This window comes from Podarcis filfolensis, assembly GCF_964270895.1.
Source record: "Podarcis filfolensis genome assembly, chromosome: 1".
In the NCBI taxonomy this organism is placed as follows: Eukaryota; Metazoa; Chordata; class Lepidosauria; order Squamata; family Lacertidae; genus Podarcis; species Podarcis filfolensis.
Window position 1 is genome coordinate 10644094 of NC_139604.1, and position 25194 is coordinate 10669287.

At 45.8% G+C, this 25194-nt stretch overlaps 1 protein-coding gene across 4 annotated transcripts in view; it reads left to right on the forward strand.

Annotated features, from left to right (window-relative positions):
* Positions 1-8365: 8365 nt before the first annotated feature.
* Positions 8366-25194, forward strand: part of CCDC150 (coiled-coil domain containing 150) — a 48236-nt gene continuing 31407 nt past the window's right edge. For 3 of the 4 annotated variants that reach the window (XM_083627418.1, XM_083627416.1, XM_083627417.1), the window contains exons 1-7: positions 11238-11444; positions 13412-13632; positions 15333-15511; positions 17430-17498; positions 19137-19253; positions 21993-22122; positions 24933-24976. In XM_083627418.1, coding sequence (XP_083483544.1) covers positions 11278-11444; positions 13412-13632; positions 15333-15511; positions 17430-17498; positions 19137-19253; positions 21993-22122; positions 24933-24976 — 927 coding nt within the window. In that variant the 5' untranslated portion in view covers positions 11238-11277. Of the gene's footprint in view, positions 8498-11237; positions 11445-13411; positions 13633-15332; positions 15512-17429; positions 17499-19136; positions 19254-21992; positions 22123-24932; positions 24977-25194 lie in introns of those variants that run through there. The other variant, XM_083627419.1, reaches the window with a different exon arrangement.

Genomic DNA, 25194 nt, shown 5'->3' on the forward strand with positions numbered 1-25194 from the left:
TTGGAAGGGGTCTAGTCCGGTTGGAACAGGTTCAGACCGGATGGAACCGGTTTGAACCGGTCCAAGCTGGTTGAAACCGGTCTACAGCAGTTGGAACTGGTCCAAGCTGGTTGGAACTGGTCCAGACTGGTTTGAATCGATCCAAGCTGGTTGGAACCGGTCTAGACCAGTTGGAACCAGTTCAGACCAGTTGGAACTGATGAAGCCGGTTTAAACTGGTCCAAGCTGGTTGAAACTGGTCTAGACCAGTTGGAACCGGTATAGACCAGTTTGAACCGGTTGAAGCCAGTTTGAACCGGTCCAAGCTGGTTGGAACCGGTCTAGACCGGTTGAATCTGGTCCAAACCGGTCTGGTCCGGTTAAAGCTGGTGGGAACCGGTTTAGACCAGTTGGAACCAGTCAAGCCGATTGGATCCTGTCAAAGCTGGTTTGAACCAGTCCCAGCTGGTTTGAACTGGTTCAGACTGGTTTGAACCCGTCCAAGCGGTTTAGAACTGGTTCAGACTGGTAGGAACTGGTCCAAGCCATTTGGAACCGGTCCAGATGGACTGAACCAGTCCAAGCTGGTTGGAACCTGTCCAAGCCGGATTGAACCGGTCCAAGCTGGTTGGAACGGATCTAGTCCAGTTGGAATCGGTTCAGATGGGTTTGAACCGGTTAATGCCAGTTTGAACCGGTTTAGGCTGGTTGGAACCGGTCTAGAGCAGTTGAATCCGGTCCAAAGAGGTCAGGACCGATTGAAGCCGGTTTGAACCTGTCCAAACAGGTTGGAACCGGTCTAGACTAGTTGGAACTGGTTCAGACCGGTTTGAACCATTTGAAGCCAGTTTGAATCTGTCAAAGCAGGTTGCAACCTGTCAAAGCAGGTTGCAACCGGTCTAGACCGGTTGGAACCAGTCCAAGCTGGTTGGAACCGGTCTAGACCGGTTGGAACCGGTCCAAGCTGCTTGGAACGTGTCTAGACCGGTTGAATTTGGTCCAAACCGGTTTGAACCAGTCCAAGCTGGTTGGAACCTGTCTAAATCAGTTGGAACCTCTTCAGACCGGTTGGAACCGGTTGAAGCCAGTTTGAACCGGTCCAAGCTGGTTCCAACCGGTCTAGACCGGTTGGAACCAGTCCAAAATGCTGGAAATGAATCAAGACCGGTTGAATCTGGTCTAGACCGGTTGGAACCCCTCCAGGATGGTTGGAACCCCTCTAGAGCGGTTGGATATGGTTCAGACTGGTATGAACCAGTCCCAGCTGGTCTGAACTTGTTCAGACTGGTTTGAACTTCTCCAAGTCGGATGGAACAGGTCCAGAATTGTTTGAAACATTCAAAGCTGGTTTGAACCAGTCCAAGCCGGTTAGAACTGGTTCAGACTGGTAGGAACTGGTCCTAGCCAGCTGGAACCGATCCAGATTGTCTGAACCAGTCCAAGCTGGTTTGAACCTGTCCAAGCCAGTTTGAACTGGTCCAAGCTGGTTGGAAGGGGTATAGTCCGGTTGGAACCAGTTCAGACCGGTTAGAACCGGTTGGAACCGGTTGGAACTGGTCCAAGCTGGTTGGAACCAGTCCAGACCGGTTGGAACCAGTCCAAGCTGGTTGGAACTGGTCTAGACTGGTTGGAACCGGTCCAAGCTGGTTGGAACCGGTCTAGACCAGTTGGAACCGGTTGAAGCCGGTTTAAACTGGTCCAAGCTGGTTGAAACTGGTCTAGACCAGTTGGAACCGGTATAGACCAGTTTGAACCGGTTGAAGCCAGTTTGAACCGGTCCAAGCTGGTTGGAACCGGTCTAGACTGGTTGAATCTGGTCCAAACCGGTCTGGTCTGGTTAAAGCTGGTGGGAACCGGTTTAGACCAGTTGGAACCAGTCAAGCCGGATGGATCCTGTCAAAACTGGTTTGAACCAGTCCCAGCTGGTTTGAACTGGTTCAGACTGGTTTGAACCCGTCCAAGCCGTTTAGAGCCATTTGGAACCGGTCCACATGGACTGAACCAATCCAAGCTGGTTGGAACCTGTCCAAGCCGGTTTGAACCGGTCGAAGCTGGTTGGAACGGATCTAGTTCGGTTGGAACCCATTCAGATGGGTTTGAAACGGTTAATGCCAGTTTGAACCGGTCCAAGCTGGTTGGAACTGGTCTAGACCAGTTGGAACCCGTCCAGACCGGTCTGGACCTATTGAAGCCGGTTTGAACCTGTCCAAACAGGTTGGAACAGGTCTAGACTAGTTGGAACCGGTTCAGACTGGTTTGAACCGTTTGAAGCCGGTTTGAACCTGTTGAAGCAGGTTGGAACCGTCTAGACAGGTTGGAACCTGTCCAAGCTGGTTGGAACCGGTATAGAGCAGTTGGAACGGGTTTAGACCAGTTTGAACCGGTTGAAACCGGTTTGAACCGGTCCAAGCTGGTTGGAACCGGTCTAGACCTGTTGGAACCAGTCGAGACTGGTTGGAACCGGTTGAAGCCAGTTTCACCCGGACTACACCAATTGGAACTGGTCCAAGCTGGTTGGTATCGGTCCAGACCAGTTTGAACCAGTTGGAGCTGGTTTCAGCTTGTCTAGACCGGTTGGAACCGGTCCAAGCTGGTTGGAACTGGTCCAAACCGGTCCAAACCGGTTGAAGCCAGTTTGAACCTGTCCAAGCAGGTTGGAACCGGTCTAGACCGGTTGGAACCGGTTCAGACTGGTTTGAACCGTTTGAAGCCGGTTTGAACCTGTTGAAGCAGGTTGGAACCGTCTAGACCGGTTGGAACCCGTCCAAGCTGGTTGGAACCGGTATAGAGCAGTTGGAACGGGTTTAGACCAGTTTGAACCGGTTGAAACCGGTTTGAACCTGTCCAAGCAGGTTGGAACCGGTCTAGACCGGTTGGAACCGGTTCAGACTGGTTTGAACCGATTGAAGCCAGTTTGAACCAGTCCAAGCTGGTTCAGACTGGTTGGAATCTGTCCAAGCCGGTTGGAACACGTCCAAGCTGGTTGGAACCGGTCCAAGCTGCTTGAATCCGGTCCAAGCTAGTTGGAACCGGTCTTGACCGGCTGGAACCGGTTGTAGCCGGTTTGATCCGGTCCAAGCTGGTTGGAACCGGTCTGGACCGGTTGGAACCAGTCAAGCTGGTTGGAACCTGTCATAGCTTGTTTGAACCAGTCCCAGCCGGTTTGAACTGGTTCAGACTGGTTTGAACTTGTCCAAGTCGGATGGAACAGGTCCAGAAAGGTTCGAACCATTCAAAGCTGGTTTGAACCTGTCCAAGCCGGTTAGAACTGGTTCAGACTGGTAGGAACTGGTCCAAGCCAGTTGGAACCGGTCCAAGCTGGTTGGAACGGGTCTAGTCTGGTTGGAACCGGTTCAGACCGGTTTGAACTGGTCCAAGCCGTTTTGAACAGGTCCAAGCTGGTTGGAACCGGTCTAGACCAGTTGGAACCGGTCCAAGCTAGTTGGAACGGGTCTAGACTGGTTGGAACCAGTCCAAGCTGGTTGGAACGGGTCTAGACCAGTTGGAACCGGTCCAAGCTGGTTGGAAATGGTCAAGACCAGTTGCAACCAGTCCAAGCTGGTTGGAACCTGTCCAGAACAGTTTGAACCGGTCCAAGCTGATTGGAACTTGTCTTGACCAGTTGGAACCAGTATCAACCGGTTTGAACCGGTTGAAGCTGGTTTGAACCGGTCCAAGCTGGTGGGAATCGGTCTAGACTGGTTTGAACCAATCGAGCAGGTTGGAACCGGTCTAGACCAGTTGGAACCGGTTCAGAACGGTTTGAACCGTTTGAGTTCGGTTTGAACCGGTCCAAGCTGGTTGGAACGGGTCCAAACCGGTCTGAACTGGTTGAAGCCAGTTTGAACCTGTCCAAGCAGGTTGGAACTGGTTCAGACTGGTTGGAACCAGTCCAAGCCGGTTTGAACCGGTCCAAGCTGGTTGGAACTGCTCTAGGCCGGTTGGAACCGGTTCAGACCGGATTGAACCAGTTGAAGCCGGTTTGAACCAGTCCAAGAAGGTTGGAACCGGTCTAGACCGGTTGAATCTGGTCCAAACCTGTCTGGTCCGGTTAAAGCTGGTGGGTTGAACTGGTTCAGACTGGTTTGAACCCGTCCAAGCCGTTTAGAACTGGTTCAGACTTGTTTGTGCCGGTCCAAGCCAGTTTGAACCAGTATTGGTGGTTGTGGGGAGTAACCCCATATAGAAGAGGTACAGTGGTACCTCAGGTTAAGTACTTAATTCGTTCCGGAGGTCCGTACTTAACCTGAAACTGTTCTTAACCTGAAGACCACTTTAGCTAATGGGGCCTCCTGCTGCTGCTGCGCCACCACTGCACGATTTCTGTTCTCATCCTGAAGCAAAGTTCTTAACCTGAAGCACTATTTCTGGGTTAGTGGAGTCTGTAACCTGAAGCGTATGTAACCCGAGGTACCACTGTACCGGCTAAAATGGGGATGTTCCACAGTCCCTATTTTGCACAAAGATAGATACACACACCATGGTGTGCAAGTGCAAAATGAGTGCTGCTGATCTTTTAAAAACGCCCAACTTTTTGTCGGTTTAATATGGCTGAGTTCCTACTTGGAGACCAGAGACCTTGCCTTGGTAGTTATACAGATTGACTACTGCAATGTACTTTTCAAGGGGCTGCTCTTAAAGACTAGAAACATCTGATGGTGCTAGATGTGACAGCCTGCCTAGTCAGAGTGCCTCTATCAGCAAAAGATAAATGCTAGCTTTGGACACAATACAAATAGCTGCTTATTATCTATAATTATCCTCTGAATGGCTTTCAATATGTACATTTGTGTATGTGTGTGTATAAAATTTTAAAGAACACTTCTTATGCCAAGGGATTGCTGCATATTATATTTTTTTAAAATATAAGTTTTATTAAATTTTGCATATTTTATTACATTTCAGTATCAACAAATTAAATAATAATAATAATAATTCATGACTTAAAACATTGCTTAAACAAAGCATCAACCTCCTTCCTTCCCTCTAACAGACTTCCATATCTCATTACCGATTTCTCCACTGTTATGTACTGAGTTGAATAGGATCCAAACTGCAGCAGTCTGATTGGTCCTAGAACAATAGGATCCAAATTGCAGCAGTCTGATTGGTCCTAGAACAATGCAGCTGTATGATTGGTTGGCAGGAACCACCCAATCATGCTCCAGATATAAGTGAATCCACAACCTGATTGGCTTACAGTAGAATTCCAGAATTAGCCAATCATGTGCAGTCCATTGTGTAAATAATGTATATAAAGCAGATACTTTGAGGGGACTTTCACTCATTCCTCCTCACCACTATGAGCTGAATAAAGAGCATGATCCACATTCCTAAATTCACTTTTTTACCTCAAATCAATCTTTTAACAATCACCTTATAAGTAAATCAGCTTCTTAATTTCCCATTACCAAACATTTCAACTTAAACCTACAAACGTATTCAGCTGTTTACCGTTTTCTTTCATATAGAGTATAAATTTGCCCCAGTCCTTTTGAAACAAATCATGGCGATTACGAATCTTCCCCATCAGCTTCGCTAGCTCCACATATTCAACCATCTTCACTTGCCAACCTTCCAATGTGGGGAGTTCTTGTTGCTTCCATTTCTGGGCCAGGAGTATTCTTGTGGCCGTTGTTGCATACATGAACAAATTTATATCTTTTACTTCAATTTCCTCAATTAACCCCAACAGGAAAGCCTCTGGTTTTTTGCTGAAATTATACTTAAATACCTGTTTCAATTCATTGTATATACTATCCCAAAAGGTGTATCTTGGAGCAAGTCCACCACATATGCAAGAAATTCCCCTCCTTCTCCCTGCATTTCCAGCAAGTTTTATCCTGGTTTTTATACATTTTGGCAAGCTGGTTTGGTGGGATTGCTGCATATTATCATTCATACCACAGCAGCAGCATAAAGCAAATACAACATCCTTCCATTTTTATTTTTTATTGTTCATTCTTGGGCATGCAGCTATTGAAACACTGTTGAGAAAGAGCGCCATAAATATAGCCCAACCTTCTGATATCGCTCCCCCGCCTCCCTCTTCCCTGCCACAAATGTTCCCCGCCGCCTATCTCCCAAACCACAAATCACAAAGTCCAGTGCATCTTGAATAAACCCGAGCCATTTCAAACCAGAAATACCAGATAATTTAATTAATCAGAACACAGCAGATTGATTATCAGATTATGCAAAGCCAGAGACAGGGTGAAATGCCAAGGAAGGGGTGTCCAGTGGAATGTAATGACCACAGCTCTCATCAGCTTCGGTACTAATTGATGGAGCTGAAAGCTTTGTAAGAGATAGACGGCAGGCAGCCTCAAAATATTTTTGTCTGCTTCCCTTGTGACATGACTTTGCCAGTCCGCGGACAACACGAATTTTGTTTTCATTTCATTTCTGAATTCAAATGCTCTTTAATGGTATTTAATTCAAATGGCCTTTAAATAAGGGGAACGTGATGGTTTCCCCATGAAACAGACTATTCTAAAACATCAACATATTGACTCTGCCAACTACTTTCCATGGAGTGAAAATGAAATGTACACGGAACATTCTGGCAAGTCTTGCCACTCTAGAATGCGTTTTGCAATTTTAAACGTGACTTTAGGAAGTTCGTAAATCTAATTAGCAGAAGCACTAGAGACAACTTGTGCATTTAGCAACCAAGAAAGCTAATTGTTTATTAGAAACATTTATGCTTATGATATGTTTGTATATCATTATTTTTTTAAAAATGTATCAAACCTCTTTATTCTATCCTTTTATTTTTAAAAGTTCAGTAAGCAATGTTTTTAAACCACTTGGATTGAAAACTTAAGTTGTGAACTTTGCAGAACAGAATGTATCAATTTTTATAAGAAATACAAAGTCATACCTTCGGCTTCGAGAAGCACTATTTTTGGGTTAGCGGAGTCTGTAACCTGAAGCGTATGTAACCTGAAGCGTATGTAACCCAAGGTACTGAAGGTAGGTGAGGACAGGTGACCTCACCTAGGCCCGAAGTGACCCCCCACCAAAGCAGGCTCAAAGCTTCTCAAAGCTTTTCAAAATCATTTTCTCAGCAGCTAAGCATCAGAAACATTCCGCTCTGCTGTAACAAAAGGTAGGGAACACAGTCCATTGTTTCTCAGGCCTTTCTCATGCCTTCTGGCCTTGCTAAAGAACCACATTGCAACTTGCTTTCTGTCCGGGAACCATGCCAGAACAAGAGATTGAAACATATCTGAACACTCTGAAACCCCTTTCCTGGGTAGGGTGCCAAGAGTCCACAATAGTCCCAAGACAGCTTTCTGTACATGCTCAGGAACCTCAACATGGGGCAGGACTCCTGAGGGAGGAGAAAGGAGGAGGGAACTGGAAAGGGGTATATATGCTTGTGCACATGATTATGAACTCGTGCATGCTTTTTGTGACTTATCACACTTGCTCCTTCTACCAGTTCATGGATGGTAGAAATAAAAACCTTTTCTCCGAAACTATTCCTTGAGTGTCTGTTGACTCCCACTTCCCTTTCCCAGGCGCAATATTTTTCCCACCCGAGGGCAGAGCCTCATAAGGCTACAGTACCACTGTATTTAGATTTCCGTCTGTTAGCAGTACAGTGGTATCTCAGGTTACAGACGCTTCAGGTTACAGACTCCGCTAACCCAGAAATAATACCTTGGGTTAACAACTTTGCTTCAGGATGAGAACAGAAATTGTGCTCTGGTGGTGCGGCGGCAGCAGGAGGCCCCATTAGCTAAAGTGGTGCTTCAGGTTAAGAACAGTTTCAGGTTAAGTACAGTCCTCCAGAACGAATTAAGTACTTAACCCGAGGTACCACTGTACATCATTTTTTGACCCAGCAGGAGGAGGAGACCCAATCCTTTACCAACCATCATTCTGATTCTTTGGTCACCCAGAAGTGTGTGTCTTGATTCTTCCTGGTTTTGGTATAATTTCCCACATCGTTGCTTATTATGCAGGGGGGAAAGAACCATTCGGCTATATGGGTATAGTGTGAGCCATAATGGGTTTCTAGCTTTTGTTGTATGTATGAGCCCGCCACATATTTACCGTGGGAGACCTTCAGCTCTTGAGTTCCAGGCAGAGAAACAGACAGACAGATAGGAAACAACACTTTCTGAAATCCAGCAAGAGCTGCAGCGGCAAAAAAACAAACAAAAACGCGCGCACCCAGAAACGACCCATCCCGGTGCGCTTCTCTGCACCGAGGCGGTGTTTTGGTTTGCATTGAACTTGATCCCCGCGCGCAATCATTTCCCCATTAAGATCCTGCTACGTTGGGCAAGTGGGGGGAGGGAAGGACTACAAGTCCCATAATGCAGCGAAAGTGGCCGCCCCTTTGGGGCAAAGCATGTCGGTTTGAAGCCGGGGAGGAGCTCCATGGAAACATATTCCGCGCGCAGCGGCGCGGGGCGGAGAGGAGGAGGAATCCGCGGCCGCTGCGCTCGGAGGTAGCCGGGGAGACGGCGAGCCGGGGCGCATCCCGCCGCCTCTAGGGAAAGCGGTAAGTTGCAAAGAAGGAAGAAAGTGAAGTGGATCCGGAGTGTGCAGGGCGAGGCGAGGAAAAGGAGGATCAGCTGCACATCTCGGAGCCGGTGCGATCATTAATCAGTAATCCATCAATTAGGCCAACTGGGACGCAGACCTCGTTTATTGACCGTTGAGGGGCACCGTTTCTATACAGATTAGCTTTTGTTTTTAGAAAAAAAACAACTGGTGATTTTTTTGCTTTTAGATTTCCAAGAATCCTATCGTTTCTGTGTTTTTTTTTGGAAATGGAAGTTAGCAATTTTTTTATTCTCCCCCCTCCAGGTTGGGGTGTGTGTAAATAAGTTAGCCTCCCCTAGGGCGCAAAATAGCCAGGCACCAGCAGACTGGGTGCGCTGCTTAGGGGTTGCTAATAATAATAATAATAATAATAATAATAATGGTGATTTAATTAAGGGGTGGGGATTAGGGATAGGTGGGGATATCTGTTTTGTTATCATTTGTATTGGCCTTTTGCAGCAAGTCTTGGGGATTTGAAAACGGTGAGCACTTTTCACTTCTTAAGTGACGGTTTTGTTGTTTCTGCATCTTGCCAATATCGGTTTTGTAAGCATGGGCGTAGCTAAGGGGGGGTGGGGGCAGCTGCACCCCTCCCCAATCAAGTAAATAAATAAAAATAACTAACTGACCAATCTTGTTGCAGATAGCTCAGTTCTGCCCCCCCCCCATAAATCCTGGTTACACCCATGTTTTCAAGTTTATATTAATAGTATTTTTACAAAACTAAATGATTATATACTGTACACCAAAAGAATAGACAGGGTCACTAGGAAGAGAGAGGGGTTGGTGGATTGGAGTCTCAGATGCAGGGAATAGTTGGAAGGAGGACGAAGAACACAGGGGGAAATATCATCACTGGGATGGATTGAAAATGATAATTCTTATTACTTTTCAATTACAGTCCAATAATAGCCTCATTATAAAGGTAAAGGGACCCCTGACCATTAGGTCCAGTCGTGACCAACTCTGGGGTTGCGGCGCTCATCTCGCTTTATTGGCTGAGGGAGCCGGCATACAGCTTCCAGGTCATGTGGCCAGCATGACTTAGCTGCTTCTGGCGAACCAGAGCAGCGCACGGAAACGCCGTTTACCTTCCCGCCAAAGCGGTACCTATTTATCTACTTGCACTTGGACGTGCTTTCGAACTGCTAGGTTGGCAGGAGCAGAGACCAAGCAGTGGGGGCTCACAGGGATTCGAACCGCTGACCTTCTGATCGGCAAGTCCTAGGCTCTGTGGTTTAACCCACAGTGGCACCCACTGTCCCATAGCCTCATTATAACAATGCCAAATTATAATACAATTACTAATACCAATCATTCCGATCTCAAATTATATAGTTCAGGTCCCGTCCCCCCCGCGTGCTAGAATAGATGGTTTGATTGTTTTCTTCATTTCTGCATTCCAAAATCTTATTAATTTCAATTACACTAAGGTCAAGATAATCTCCTATGCAACAACTGCAATATTAACACCTTCCATTCTTATTGACGCACTAAATGATTTATGAAACTACAAGTGAGGCACGCAATCTATAACCTGTGTTTGGCAATTATTCTGTCCGTGATGTTTCTTCCTGATATCGCTTCTGCCTGCAAACGGGCCAACCAGGTGACCCTGGAAACCCAAAACGCAAAGGCATCAAGGTGATAGCAGCCGACTTCCACTCAGTTGTTACTCTCTGTGATCTGTTTCATAAGGAACATGTGAAGCTGCCTTTGAACACGAGGATGTTTCAGCTGTATTGTCTGCTTTGACTTGAAGTGTCTGTCTCTCTCTCACTCACTTAGAGCCATTGCCACGTGCTTAACTGGTCTTTTTCAGTGGAAACACCTGGGACTGAAAGGCGAGGGGGGGAGCTGTCAGCAGACGAAGAGTCTGCCACGAAGCCTGTCCCATTCCTCCAATAAATGGGAGGTGCGCTGCTTCTGCAGCAGGTGTTCCAAATCACAGCCACTGATTTAAATTAATTGCGTGTTGTCGGAAGAAGTCATTTCTTTGGTTCATTATGCTCCATCTACTGCCAATCAGTTCTAGTGTTTAGAGAGACCATGCATTTTGTGAAAGTGGATACTGGGATTTTAAATAGAGAATTTTTAGCATCTTCACCTAATTCAAAATTCCCAGGATTCTTAAGGGTAAGCCATGGCATAGATAATCCTCTGGGCCCTATTAGAGATGTAGTAGCTCGTACCTACAGGACCGCCTCTCCCGGTATGCCCCACGGAGGACCTTAAGGTCAATAAATAGCAACACCTTAGCGGTCCTGGGCCCTAAGGAAGTTAGATTAGCCTCAACCAGAGCCAGGGCCTTTTCAACACTGGCTCCGGCCTGGTGGAACGCTCTGTCTCATGAGACCAGGGCCCTGCGGGATCTGATTTCTTTCCGCAGGACCTGTAAGACAGAGTTGTTCCGCCTGGCCTTTGGCTTAGAATCAGTTTGATTCCTTCCCCCTCTTTTCTTTTTCCTTTCTCCTCCTGTGAAGAGGCTGCATCTTAATGTTTTAATGTTGTATTTTAATCTTGTTTTTTAAAATTGTATTTTAATCAACTTGTTTTTATTATTGGTTGTTAGCTGCCCTGAGCCCAGTCTTGGCTGGGGAGGGCGGGGTATAAATAAAATTTATTATTATTAGTAGTAGTAATCTCATTGACTCAGTTCTCTTCTTTTGATGTTCTGCTTCTCTCTCTTTCCATTGGATGATCAAGAGGTATCTCTGACTTTATGTTTGCAGTTAAATGTTGAATGCTGAGACCGTGATGGCAAGGCCAATAATCTTCCCAGTGAGTGTCCATTCAACAGCTCCTGAAACCTTTGTGGTGCTCAGTCAGAGGATGAAAGTAGTTGAAGAGCAGACAAATGCGCTTTTGAAGGAACTGCATACGCTGGGCATTGATGGACAAAGGTATAGTCAAAATAAATGCTTTGAAGCACAAATGTATGAATGTTTACATGGAAGTAAGTTCCACGGTAATTTCCAGGGATGTAAACACAGGACTGCAACCTTCGTTCTGCATTTTCCTTTATTTGTGTGATCTTCCTTCTTTCTGAACGTCTGACTGGCCTTTGCAACCAGCACCCAAGTTATTATGAAGTTGATGTATTCTGATTTTAATCAGTCTTCTGAAACAATACTGTATTGTTTTGAGTCGATGTAGTTAAGTTTCGTTGCAGATGAAGGGCACTGAAGTGAATGAGGTATTGACATAAAGATCAGACATTTTTATTTACAGTCATGGGGAAAAAGAAAGTGAATTATTTGAATTCTGTGGGTTTACATATCGGGACATAATCGCAATCATTTGTTACTTAAAGGTAAAGGGACCCCCGACCATTAGGTCCAGTCGTGGCCGACTCTGGGGTTGCGGTGCTCATCTCGCTTTATTGGCCAAGGGAGCCGGCGTACAGCTTCCAGGTCATGTGGCCAGCATGACTAAGCCGCTTCTGGCGAACCAGAGCAGCACACAGAAATGCCGTTTACCTTCCCACCGGAGCAGTACCTATTTATCTACTTGCACTTTTGACGTGCTTTCGAACTGCTAGGTTGGCAGGAGCAGGGACCGAGCGACGGGAGCTCACCCCGTCGCGGGGATTCGAACCGCCGACCTTCTGATCGGCAAGCACTAGGTTCTGTGGTTTAACCCACAGCGCCACCCGCGTCCCTATTTGTTACTTAGCAGGTCTTAAAATTAGGTAAATGCAACCTCAGATGAACAAAAACAACAACACATGACATATTATACCGTGTCATGATTTATTTAACAGAAATAAAGCCAAGATGGAGAAGTCATGTGTGAAGAAGTAAATACATCCTTACTACTTCCATAGGCATTAAGAGGCTAAGTAGCAGACAGGGGCTGCTAATCAAATGCCTTTGCTTAATTGATCACTGGCAAGTGTGCCCACCAGTGGTCTTGCCAGCTAGGGATGATGGGAGTTGTAGTCGAACAACAGTTGGGGATCCAAGTTTGAGAAACGCTAATGCAGGGTTTCCCAAACTTGAGGCTCCAGCTGCTTTTGGACTACAAATCGCATCATCTCTAGCTAGTAGGACCACAGGTCAGGGATGATGGCAATTGTAGTCCAAAAACGGCTGGAGACCCAAGTTTGGGAAACTGCCCTAGTGCAGTGGTGGTGCCCTACTGATGCTGCTGGACTACAAGTCCCATCATCCCTGGCCATTGGTGGTGACTCCTGCCTTGTTTCCAGAGTTGGAAGTTGGCTTGTTACTAGAAACCATAGCTGAGACTAACCACAGTTTTACCATGTTTGGATATAATAATAAACTGCTGTAATTAAAAACAGAGGAGAAAGCCTCTGATCTCCTCTTTGCGGCTGTGCTGGAAGCGGGAGGTGATGGCGGGGAAGCAGTTGAGCCTGTGACACTTTGGCCTGTGATGCTAAACCGAAGTTGAGCTTTGTATCCAAATGAGGGACCTCTCTGTGTGTGTACATCTTCCATGGGTTCCCTGTTGGTGAGGGTAGCTTATCTTCTTTCAGGGCATGGGCGTAGCCAGGACTTTTGTTGGGGAGGGGCAGAACTTTTGTTTTGGCGGGGAGAACCGACCTGATTGGTCAGTTAGGTAAGTATTTCTATTGTTTTACTTGATGGGGGCTACACCCACGTTTTAGGGGTGATGAGTAACTGTAGTCCCCAACTGTGGGATTTTCCACAGTTCACTTGTATGACAAAAAGGGAAGGAGGTGAATTCAGGGACCCCTGTCCTATGCAATTTGCAGCGAGAAATGGGTTTTGCCTCTTAGCTGTGTTTCAGGTTGCAGCCATGCAGGCAGATAATGTGCACATAATACCAAGCATATTATATGCACATGTGGAATCGCAGCAATGAATGGGCATCTTGTTTCTTCCAGCATGGAACTCTTCCCTTCGAAACCCACGGAGAACTCTGAAGGCCACCAGACCATCAGCCCCGTCCGTGCCAGAACGGCATTTGGCGGAGCAAAGGACACGCTGTGGCAGACCTGCGAAACTCTCGTGAATCGGATGTGCCGGCTCGAAAGCGTTGTGCAAACCATGAAGTTGAGTATGTTCCGGCTGCAGACGGAAAAAGAGCTGAACCCAAAGCATGCAGGTAACTTCAGAGGGTGGGAACCAAAGGCTGGTGCATGCAATGATGTTAGATTCATGGGTTGTTGTTTAGTCGTGTCCGACTCTTCGTGACCCCATGGACCAGAGCACGCCAGGCACTCCTGTCTTCCACTGCCTCCCGCAGTTTGGTCAAACTCATGCTGGTAGCTTCGAGAACACTGTCCAACCATCTCTTCTTCTGTCGTCCCCTTCTCCTTGTGCCCTCCATCTTTCCCAACATCAGGGTCTTTTCCAGGGAGCCTTCTCTTCTTATGAGGTGGCCAAAGTATTGGAGCCTCAGCTTCAGCATCTGTCCTTCCAGTGAGCACTCAGGGCTGATTTCCTTCAGAATGGATAGGTTTGATCTTCTTGCTTTCCATGGGACTCTCAAGAGTCTCCTCCAGCACCATAATTCAATAGCATCAATTCTTTGGCAATCAGCCTTCTTTATGGTCCAGCTCTCACTTGCTCTCTCCTATGAAACTGTTCTTAACCTGAAGCACCACTTTAGCTAATGGGGCCTCCTGCTGCTGCCGCGCTGCTGGAGCCCGATTTCTGTTCTTATCCTGAAGCAAAGTTCTTAACCTGAAGCACTATTTCTGGGTTAGCGGAGTGTGTAACCTGAAGCATATGTAACCTGAAGCGTATGTAACCCGAGGTACCACTGTATTTCTTCCGGCAGCGATGCTGCCACTGATAAAATGAATGAGGGGCTCGCGAGCCACTCGGGCAGTCTCGTTAGGCCGATTCCACGTTCAAAATTTTGCACCTGGCTATTGGCCACTTGCGGCACCAGGATGGCGCCAGATGTTTCCATCATCTGGAGGTGCATGCCTGGGGTTCATTGTGTCTTGACTGTTTTCACACACTAGCAACACATCCTGTAGAATTCTATCCATCACATTTTTATCTGCACATTCAGAATGAATTTCAGGAACCTGAAAGTCGAATTGAAAAACAGGACTTTCGAGCTGCCTGGCACCAAAATGGCAACTAGGCATTATGTTTTGGCGACTGTAACCCTTGTTTGAGGAGCCATTTGGCACCTAACATATATCTGAGTAATAATAATAAATAATAATATTTATTATTTATACCCCACCCCTCTCGCTGTGTTTCCCCAGCCACTCTGGGCAGCTCCCAACAGAATATTAAAAACATGATAAAACATCAAACATTAAACACTTCCCAAAACTGGAGTGTCTTCTAAAAGTCAATAGTTGTTTATCTCCTTGACATCTGATGGGAGAGCGTTCCACAGGGTGGGGGCCACTACCGAGAAGGCCCTCTGCCTGGTTCCTTGTAACCTCACTTCTCGCAGGGAGGGAACCGCCAGAAGACCCTCGGAGCCGGACCTCAGTGTCCGGGCTGAATGATGGGGGTGGAGATGCTCCTTCAGGTATACTGGACCGAGGCCGTTTAGGGATTTGAAGATCAGCACCAACACTTTGAATTGTGCTCGGAAACGTACTGGGAGCCAATGTAGGTCTTTTAGGACCGGTGTTAGATGATCTCATCAGCCACTCCCACTGGCTGGTTCAAAACGGCAGGCCACCAGCCCCCCACCTTTGCTCTGAACCATTTTTGGGTGCGGCATTGAAGCATACTTCACATTTCAAATTGGGCAAAGAAACCTTTAACATGGTGTCTGCTCTCGGAAGCCTGAGAAGCCGGGCTCAGTGCAATGCACTTGCTGTCTTGCAGCCAATTTAGAGCAGCGCCTGAACGCGATACAGGAGGAGCACATCGGAGAACTGAAAGTGCTTCAGATGGAGGGAAGAGTGCTGTGCCAGCAGCTGAGGGAGTCCCGGGAAGAGGAGGAAAAAGCCAGAGGTCAAGTTCAAAAGCTGAGCGCCGCTCTGGAGATTGCAACTGCCACAAAGGTACTGAAACTTGTGGTGATCTAGTCCTGGCGTCCTCAACTTCGGCCCTCCAGATGTTTTGGGACTACAATTCCCATCATCCCTGACCGCTGGTCCTGCTAGCTAGGGATCATGGGAGTTGTAGGCCAAAAAACATCTGGAGGGCCGAGGTTGAGGAAGCCTGATCTAGTCTGTTAACCAGGGTAGATTTGATTTAAATCAAATCGATTTAAATTACTAGTCAGTAAGACTTGATTTAAATCTCTCTTTTTTTGCTGTAAGGCTTATTCTTGCTGGTATAATCTTAATATTTACAACCAGATGAAGGTTTCATTTTTGGAATAATAAATTTTCAGGGTAGTTTTTACAGTTATATAAAAAATTACTCATTAGGTTATGCTATTAGAAATACATAGACAGATAATTATTAAATTATTGTGAGGTTTAATAAGTTAACTGTTTATATTTGGACAACTTTTCTGCTGTACTTTATTGGAAGGAGAAAAATAATCATTTCCTTAATAACAATTTAAACAAACTATTTAACTAAAAAAAACACATCATATCATAGGTATCTATGTTTGCTAACTGATGTGGTTAAACATTTTTAAAAAAACCAGAGTTTTAGCACACATGAAAAACTTAAAACAAATCCTTAAAAATCCAATTTAAATTTTAAAAAATCTGATTTTTTTTAGTATTATTATTTTTAAAAAATAATTGATTTTTATCCACCCTGCTGTTAACAGATCTGCCGTTTTGTAAATCACTGTTGCTATACTGCGGACTTCGAAAGGATTGCTAAATGTTAATATGCTGTAAGGTTTAGACATGCGTCTTAGACCAAAAATGGGAACGATTGAGAGGTGCTATTATTTTGCTGTATCTCTCAAAATGTGCTAGAAATCATATGGCAGCAGCTGGACCGAAGAGTAGATTGCAAATCTCACTCTCTATTGGTTTGGTTGCTTATATGGAAAGGATTGGGGGACGGGACGGGACATTCTACAGTTGGAAGAGAGCCCGAGAATCATCTAGTCCAACCCCCTGCAATGCAGGAATCTCAACATGTGGTCCCCCATCCAGTATTGCAACCATACCAGACCCTGCTTAGCTTTGCAAACGTGCTAGCTGTTACTAGGAAGGTAGGCTTCCTCTCTTAAACAGCATTCTGGGTTAGCTCCTCTTATCACACAACACCAGTCCCAATTATTAATCCTATTTTATTTTCCGGGGAGCTAGACTTCATTCTAGTTCCAAATTGGGGGGGGGGGCGAGGGAATTGCCCTTAATGTTAAACATAGGGACGCGAGTGGCGCTGTGGGTTAAACCACAGAGTCTAGGACTTGCCGATCAGAAGGTCAGCGGTTCGAATCCCCGTGACGGGGTGAGCTCCCATTGCTCGGTCCCTGCTCCTGCCAACCTAGCAGTTCGAAAGCACGTCAAAGTGCAAGTAGATAAATAGGTACTGCTCCAGCGGGAAGATAAATGGCATTTCTGTGCACTGCTCTGGTTCGCCAGAAGCGGCTTAGTCATGCTGGCCACGTGACCCGGAAGCTGTACGCCGGCTCCCTTGGCCAATAAAGTGAGATGAGTGCCGCAACCCCAGAGTCGGTCACAACTGGACCTAATGGTCAGGGGTCCCTTTACCTTTACCAATACCAAAAACTTATCCTCAGACATATATATATTATAAACTTGGGGGTAGAAGGAAGTGTACTCTGATAAATGCATTCCCTGTTTCTAAACTTTCTGATGGTGTGGCTTAAGACCCCAGGCTCAGAGCGCTGCAAAAGTTGTTCACCGCCACATCAAGTGTCGGAAAAGTTTGGTGGAAACGCAGATCAGTTGAAGAGCAATCGGGATGCCCAGCTTTGAAAACAACCAAAAACATTTGCACATCCAGCCTGCCCCCATGTACTGTTGTTGGTTTTTGCAGAGAGATGTAACTGTTGCTGCAGATGAGCTGAGAGCAGCGAAAAATAAGATGAACCGTAAACTGCAAGAGGTAAGGGCAGAAGGGTATTTGGGTTACCACGGGGGGACGGGGAGTGAAGAAGATGAGCTCCCTAAAAATTCAAGAAGGCATGGCAATTGAGACAAGGAAATAAATCTGGCGGTGCTCAGAACATTCTCCATGAGGTGCCCCTCTGTCTGGAGAGGTTGCATCCGTTTCGAAGGCCAGCGCGTGTTTTGAATATTTGAGATGAAACTGTTTCAAGCTATGGACAGGTGTAGAATGCAGTGGTACCTCTGGTTGCGTTCTGGAGGTATGTTCTTAGCCTGAAACTGTTCTTAACCTGAAGCACCACTGTAGCTAATGGGGCCTCCAACAACAGGTTATACTTTTTAGACACATTCTTAAAAAAAAATAAAAATTTATTCAAAGTTATAACAAAACATATTATCCAAAAACGTATCCTTATTCCCCCCCATTTTTCCTCCCCCACCCCACCCCCGACTTCCCTCAGTTCCAGTCTTTGGTTTCTCCAATAATGCTATTTTCTGCATGTTACAAAGTTGTATAGATCCTCAAGCTGTTTAGCTGATTATTATCAGTAAAAAAATTGTGACTGTTTATTCAAAACCTGCCAAGGAGTCCAGTTCGCTTTGTTGCATCTTCAGATACTTTGTGAAAGGTTCCCACTCATCCTTAAAGTCACAGTTATCCTTGTCCCATAGCTTGTATGTCAGTTTTGCCAGTTCTGCATAGTCCATCAATTTTTCTTGCCATGATTCTTTAGTTGGGGTTTCTTCAGTCTTCCATCCTTGTGCTACCAGAACTCTCGCGGCCGTTGTCGCATACATGAAAATGTTTTTCAACTTTTTTGGCAGGTCTTTCCCTATGATCCCCAACAAAAATGCCTCTGGTTTTTTAACAAATGTTAAATGGAACATTTTCTTCAATTCATTGTATATCATTTCCCAAAATTTTTTAATTACCTTACAATCCCACCACATATGATAAAATGTTCCCTCCTTTTCCTTACACTTCCAACATATATTTGAACTAGTTTCGTACATTTTCCCTAACTGCACTGGTGTTGTGTTTTTTAGACATATTCTTAACTTTAGTGTCTAACAACTCCGTTTCCAATTTGGATCTGAAGCCAAGTTCTTAACCCGAGGTACTATTTCTGGGTTAGTGGAGTCTAACCTGAAGAGTATGTAACCTGAGGTACCACTGTATTTGCTAAGAGTGTTCTGCCGTCGTCCACGTTGTGTTAGGCAAATAGAGCCGTACCTTGGAACCCGAACGCCTTGCGACTTGAATGTTTTGGCTCCTGAACGCTGCAAACCCGGAGTGTTCCGGTTTACAAACGTTCTTTGGACCCTGAACCTCCTGCGCGACTTCCGCAGCTTCTGATTGGCTGCAGGAAGCTCCTGCAGGCAATGGGAAGCTGTGCCTTGGTTTCCGAACGTTTTTGGAAGTCGAACGGACTTCCGGAACGGATTCTGTTTGACTTCCGAGGTACCGCTGTAGAGACGATTGCACACAGCGTGGCCCTCAGGCTCGCGTTTCCAGGGTCCCTCCCAGCACCAAGCAAGTTGTTTATCCTAGAAAGAGAAGCTTAGAGTCTCCCACTCTTGTAGCGCTAGTTTGAAACGGAACTGGTTTTCCAAACGCCTTCTTTGTCGCTTGCAGCTGACGGAGAAGCTGTCCAAGGAGTCCAGCATGCGGCAGTCCCTGGAAGAATCCCAAGCAGTCCTTCTTTATCGGATGCATGAAATGGAAGCGACGGTGGAAAACGAAAGGAAGCAGGTGGGTGAAGTGTCCGTTCTCGTTTTTGGATTCCACCAGAACAATACAGTTTTGCAGGCTATTGACAGACTACAGTGGTACCTCGGGTTAAGTACTTAATTTGTTCCGGAGGTCCGTTCTTAACCTGAAACTGTTCTTAACCTGAAGCACCACTTTAGCTAATGGGGCCTGCTGCTGCTGCCGTGCCACCGGAGCGCAATTTCTGTTCTTATCCTGAAGCAAAGTTCTTAACCTGAAGCATTATTTCTGGGTTAGCGGAGTCTGTAACCTGAAGCGTATGTAACCTGAAGTGTATGTAACCCAAGGTACCACTGTACTATTGTTTCAGCAGCATACTATTCATATTATTAATTAATCGATTAAGTTTGCATACCGCCCTATACCTGTAGATCTCAGGGTGGTTCACAACATATAATTACAATATAATAAATACATAATATATAGTAAGAACAGAAGCAAACCAACAATCTCCCCTTCCGCAGCACATTTAAATATCAAAATGCTCCTCCTCCTCCTCCTATGTCAGGGAGGCTTGGCCGGGGCCTTCATTTAGGTGCCAGGCAAAAAAAGGTTCCTCGTTAACCAGACCTTTGGCTGATTGACATCAAATGCCCTTTTAAAATGTGCTGGGGGGTATTGGATTCTTCTTGTTTTTTATTACTTATTTTGCGTTTTTAATACAGTGGTACCTCACAAGACGAATGCCTCGGAAGACGAAAAACTCGCAAGACGAAAGAGTTTTTCGTTTTTTGAGTTGCTTCGCAAGACGAATTTCCCTATGGGCTTGCTTCGCAAGACGAAAACGTCTTGCAAGTTTGTTTCCTTTTTCTTAAAACCGCTTGAAGAGGAGCAGTTGCAACTTGACCGTGCTTCGCAAGACGAAAAATTCACAAGACGAAAAAACTCGCAGAACGAATTAATTTCGTCTTGCGAGGCACCACTGTATTGTGATTCTATGTAGTGAATCGCCCTGTGACCTGCAGGTATGGGGAGGTGTAAAAAATTAATACAGTGGTACCTCTAGTTACGTACTTAATTCGTTCCAGAGGTCCATTCTTAACCTGAAACTGGTCTTAACCTGAAGCACCACTTTAGCTAATGGGGCTCCTGCTGCTGCCGCACCGCCGGAGCACAATTTCTGTTCTCATCCTGAAGCAAAGTTCTTAACCCGAGGTACTATTTCTGGGTTAGCGGAGTCTGTAACCTGAAGCATATGTAACCTGAAGCGTATGTAACCCGAGGTACCACTGTAATAATAATAATATAGCAATTCTTTAGTATTATAATAATAATAATAATAATAATAATACACATTTTAAAAAGGAAGGTCTACAACTTTTCTCCAGACGTACTGCATGACCATCCCCTGCTGTGCAGGCAAGAATATATACACATTCTTGCATAACGGTAAATGAAATAATAATAATAATAATTAATAATTTATTATTTATACCCCGCCCATCTGGCTGGGTTTCCCCAGCCATTCTGGGCAGCTTCCAACAAAATATTAAAATACAGTAGTCCGTTAAACATTAAAAGCTTCCCTAAACAGGTCTGCCTTCAGATGTCTTCTAAAAGTCTGGTAGTTGTTCTTCTCTTTGACATCTGGTGGGAGGGCATTCCATAGGGTGGGTGCCACTACCGAGAAGGCCCTCTGCCTGCTTCCCTGTAACCAAGATGGGTGGGGTATAAGTAATAAATTATTATTATTAGTAGTAGTAGTATCAGTAGTCTATATTGGTAGGCACTCTTTGCAGATTCATGCAAGGTTCTTTTCCAGCCCTTTTTGAAGTTGCTTAGGGTTGAATCTGAGATCTTTTGCATGCAAAAGATGGCCTCCGCCACTGAATCACAATCCAAGATTTCCAGTGATCTCTCCCTGAGCCTTAAGGGTGTGGGGGGGGGGAGGGGAGATTAAGGGTGTGCGGTTATTTATTACCTGCCCTTCACCATAAGGTCCCAGGGCAGGTTACAGCATTAAAAGCAATACAGTGGTACCTCAGGTTACATATGCTTCAGGTTACATACGCTTCAGGTTACAGACTCCGCTAACCCAGAAATAATACCTCAGGTTAAGAACTTTGCTTCAGGATGAGAACAGAAATCGTGCTCGGGTGGCACGGCAGCAGCAGGAGGCCCCATTAGCTAAAGTGGTGCTTCAGGTTAAGAACGGTTTCAGGTTAAGAACAGATCTCCGGAACGAATTAAGTATTTAACTCGAGGTACCATTGTATTAAAAAAAACTTTTTGGTTGCCGAAATGGCAAAAAGAGCCAGAAGAATCAGAAATCAGGAAGACTAAAATTTTAAATAAAGAGTGGGGGAAATCTATAACTTATCTTAAAGACCATTGTAAACAGTTAAAATTGTTAGCAGGATTGGAATAACACTTTTACTTTAATAGTGAATTTTGGACAAAATGGAGATGTAAAAGATTTGGATTATCGTAAAAGATGCAGGAGGGAATGGCTAGCAATAGGACCCACAAAAGGGAGGAGGGAAGTCCAGGAGATTCTTTGGAATCTTGTTTTTATCTTGTATGTTGGATATGGGATTGTAAAACTCTTAATCTGAAAAACCAAATAAATGAAATTTAAAAAACAAAACTTTTTTGGTTGCAAACAGTACAGCTATAGCTTGTTCATTCTTCAGCTGTCTAGCTCAATGAAAGGCTTTGCTGGTGGTTATTTTTTATTTTTAAAAAGAAATTACTGAATGTGTTTTTTGGATGCCATTACAGGTTCACATTCTGCAGGGGGACTGTAACAGCCTCCGCCAAGATATTGAGATATCTCGGGAGAGGCTGCAAAGGGAGGAAGAGAGAGCTCTTCAGCTGGAACAGGAGTGCATACAGCTTAAATCGGATCTAGGTATGCAAGTCGTTTTGGATCTTCTTCATGCCTTAAGACTAGTACACACTCCATGAGAGCCAGTGTGGTGCAGTGGTTAAGAGCGATAGACTCGTAATCTGGTGAACTGGGTTCGATTCCCCGCTCCTCCACATGCAGCTGCTGGGTGACCTTGGGCTAGTCACACTTCTCTGAAGTCTCCCAGCCTCACTCACTTCACAGAGTGCTTGTTGTGGGGGAGGAAGGGAAAGGAGAATGTTAGCTGCTTTGAGACTCCTTCGGGTAGTGATAAAGCGGGATACCAAATCCAAACTCTTCTTCTTCTTCATGCACTCCACCTGTAACAATCGGCAGTTTAATGTGTGAAGTGACTCGCTGAAAACCATTGCAGTGTGTAAGCTCTGCCTGTGGTATTAAATTATTAAATCTGCAATGGCCTGTTCCCACGTGAAAGGACTGTGAGACCAGCTCAAGGCTTAAGAAGGGGCCTTTTGGATGTCTTTCCATCCTGCTTGACGAAATAGGAAAGTATGTCTTAGCAGGTCTGGAGCCTTAACATAGGGTGGCCTATAAATGTCAGTAATAATAATAATTTTATTATTTATACCCCGCCCATCTGGCTGGGTTTCCCCAGCCACTCTGGGTGGCTACCAACAAAAGATTAAAAATACATTAAAACAACAGTCATTAAAAACTTCCCTAAACAGGGCTGCCTTCAGATGTCTTCTAAACATCAGATACAGTAGTTTATTTCCTTGACATCTGCTGGGAGGGCGTTCCACGGAGCGGGTGCCACTACCAGGAAGGCCCTCTGCCTGGTTCCCTGTCACCTTACGTCTTGCAGTGAGGGAACCACCAGAAGGCCCTCAGAGCTGGACCTCAGGGTCTGGGCTGAACGATGGGGGTGGAAACGCTCCTTCAGGTATAATGGGCCGAGGCTGTTGAGGGCTTTAAAGGTCAGCACCAACTAAAACAAACATTAACATTGGAGTGAAGTAACTGCAATAATAGTGGGACGCGGGTGGCGTTGTGGGTTAAACCACAGAGCCTAGGACTTGCCAATCAGAAGGTCGGTGGTTCGAATCCCTGCGACGGGGTGAGCTCCCATTGCTCGGTCCCTGCTCCTGCCAACCTAGCAGTTCAAAAGCACCTCAAAGTGCAAGTAGATAAATAGGTACCACTCCAGCGGGAAGGTAAACGGCGTTTCTGTGCGCTGCTCTGGTTCGCCAGAAGCGGCTTAGTCATGCTGGCCACATGACCCGGAAGCTGTACGCCGACTCCCTTGGCCAATAAAGCGAGATGAGCGCCACAACCCCAGAGTCAGTCACGACTGGACCTTAAATGTCAGGGGTCCTTTTACCTTTACGTAGGCATTGACAAACTGAATGAGAATAAATACATTTAGAGATGACACAAAATGTAGAAAGTGGCTATGCAGCCGACTCCTAAGGATGTTGTAGTAACTGTTGGAGATGCTGAAAAGAGAGTTGATTGAGCTTTGAGGGAATTGTTTCTTTGCTGGCTGCATAGCTATTGGGACATTTCAACAACAAAAAATTACAGATGATGGGTTTCATCTGCAGTAGCTGTTACGGATTTTCATCAACACTTAACTGGGCCAGGTAATCTTTTACATGATAAACCGCAGTACTATCGGAGAACGCAACAGAATTAGTCTCACCGGGTTCATTTTATGAGTTTAAAGACCTCTTTGTTTAAAAAATGAAAGACACAAACTACAGTGGTACCTCGGGTTAAGTACCTAATTCGTTCCGGAGGTCTGTTCTTAACCTGAAACTGTTCTTAACCTGAAGCACCACTTTAGCTAATGGGGCCTCCTGCTGCTGCTGCGCCGCCAGAGCATGATTTCTGTTCCCATCCTGAAGCAAAGTTCTTAACCTGAGGTACTATTTCTGGGTTAGTGGAGTCTGTAACCTGAAGCGTATGTAACCCAAGGTACCACTGTACTGCTTTGGCTTGTGTGAAAGCATTGACAGTCCACAGCCCAGCCCTGTAGCTCTTACTCAGAAGGAATTCCCTCCGAGTTCAATGGAAAGTATTTGCACATAAGCCTGCATAAGGTTTCAGCAGCTAGTCCAGGGGTTGGCAAAAAAATTTAGCTGCAGGCTGGTCTACTGGAAGCAGAGGTGAGGGGGCAAGTAGTCCTCCTCCCCACCCCCAGCTGCTGCGCTTACCTTCCCTGGGGCTGCTGCCGCCGCTGCTTCTCGTGGGTAGGCAAAGCAAGCTCCTCCGCTCCGCTCTCTGGCCCACAGGAGCACCAGGGTGGCGGTGGCAGAGGGAAGATGAGCGGCGCGAAAGGGCTGGCTCCGGAGAGGGGCTGCAAAAAATGGCGCTCAGCCAGCTCAGCCCAGCCCCCTTCCTCCTCTAGGCAGGACAGGGAGAAGCCAGGAGTAGGGAGGGAGGAGGCACCGCCGCGGTGTGTGTGAGGGAGAGGGGGAATGGAATGGTGCAGGGGAAAAATGGTGCACAAACAGAAGCCCCACGCCGATCCACGGACGGTCCGCAGGCTGGATCCTGAAGGCAATTGAGCCTGATCCAGCCCCTGGGCCTTAGTTTGCCGATCCCTGAACTAATCCTTTCTTAGGTTTACCATAAGGAAAGTCATCTCTCTAATATTTGTCCTTGCTTGTCAGTCCGAAACAGTATTCTAGGAAAAAAAGAGCCTGGTGCAGCAGTTTCTGTAGCAGAGTTCTATATTTGGTGTTTTTATTTGGAAAAAACCCCCAACAACATCTAAGTGGTGATGGTTAGCATTTTGATTAATAGCTTCAAAACCCGATGACGCTTTCTTTCTGTGGGTTCTGTTCTAGACTCCCGAGAGAATACCATCTCCAGGCTCAGCGAAGAAGGGAAAGTAAGTTTAAAAACAGGAATTGTGGAATTTGTCAGGATTCTTCCCCCCCCCCCATTTTAATGTCTTGGCCCCATATATACCTACAGTTCAGGTAAGTGCAGCTGATACAGCAAGGGCATGAGGCTAATTATTCAAGAGCTGTACTAATTTAACTGGACTGCCCCATTACATGAAAAATGAGATGGAAAAACGGGATGTTTAACTACCTGCAATTCTTT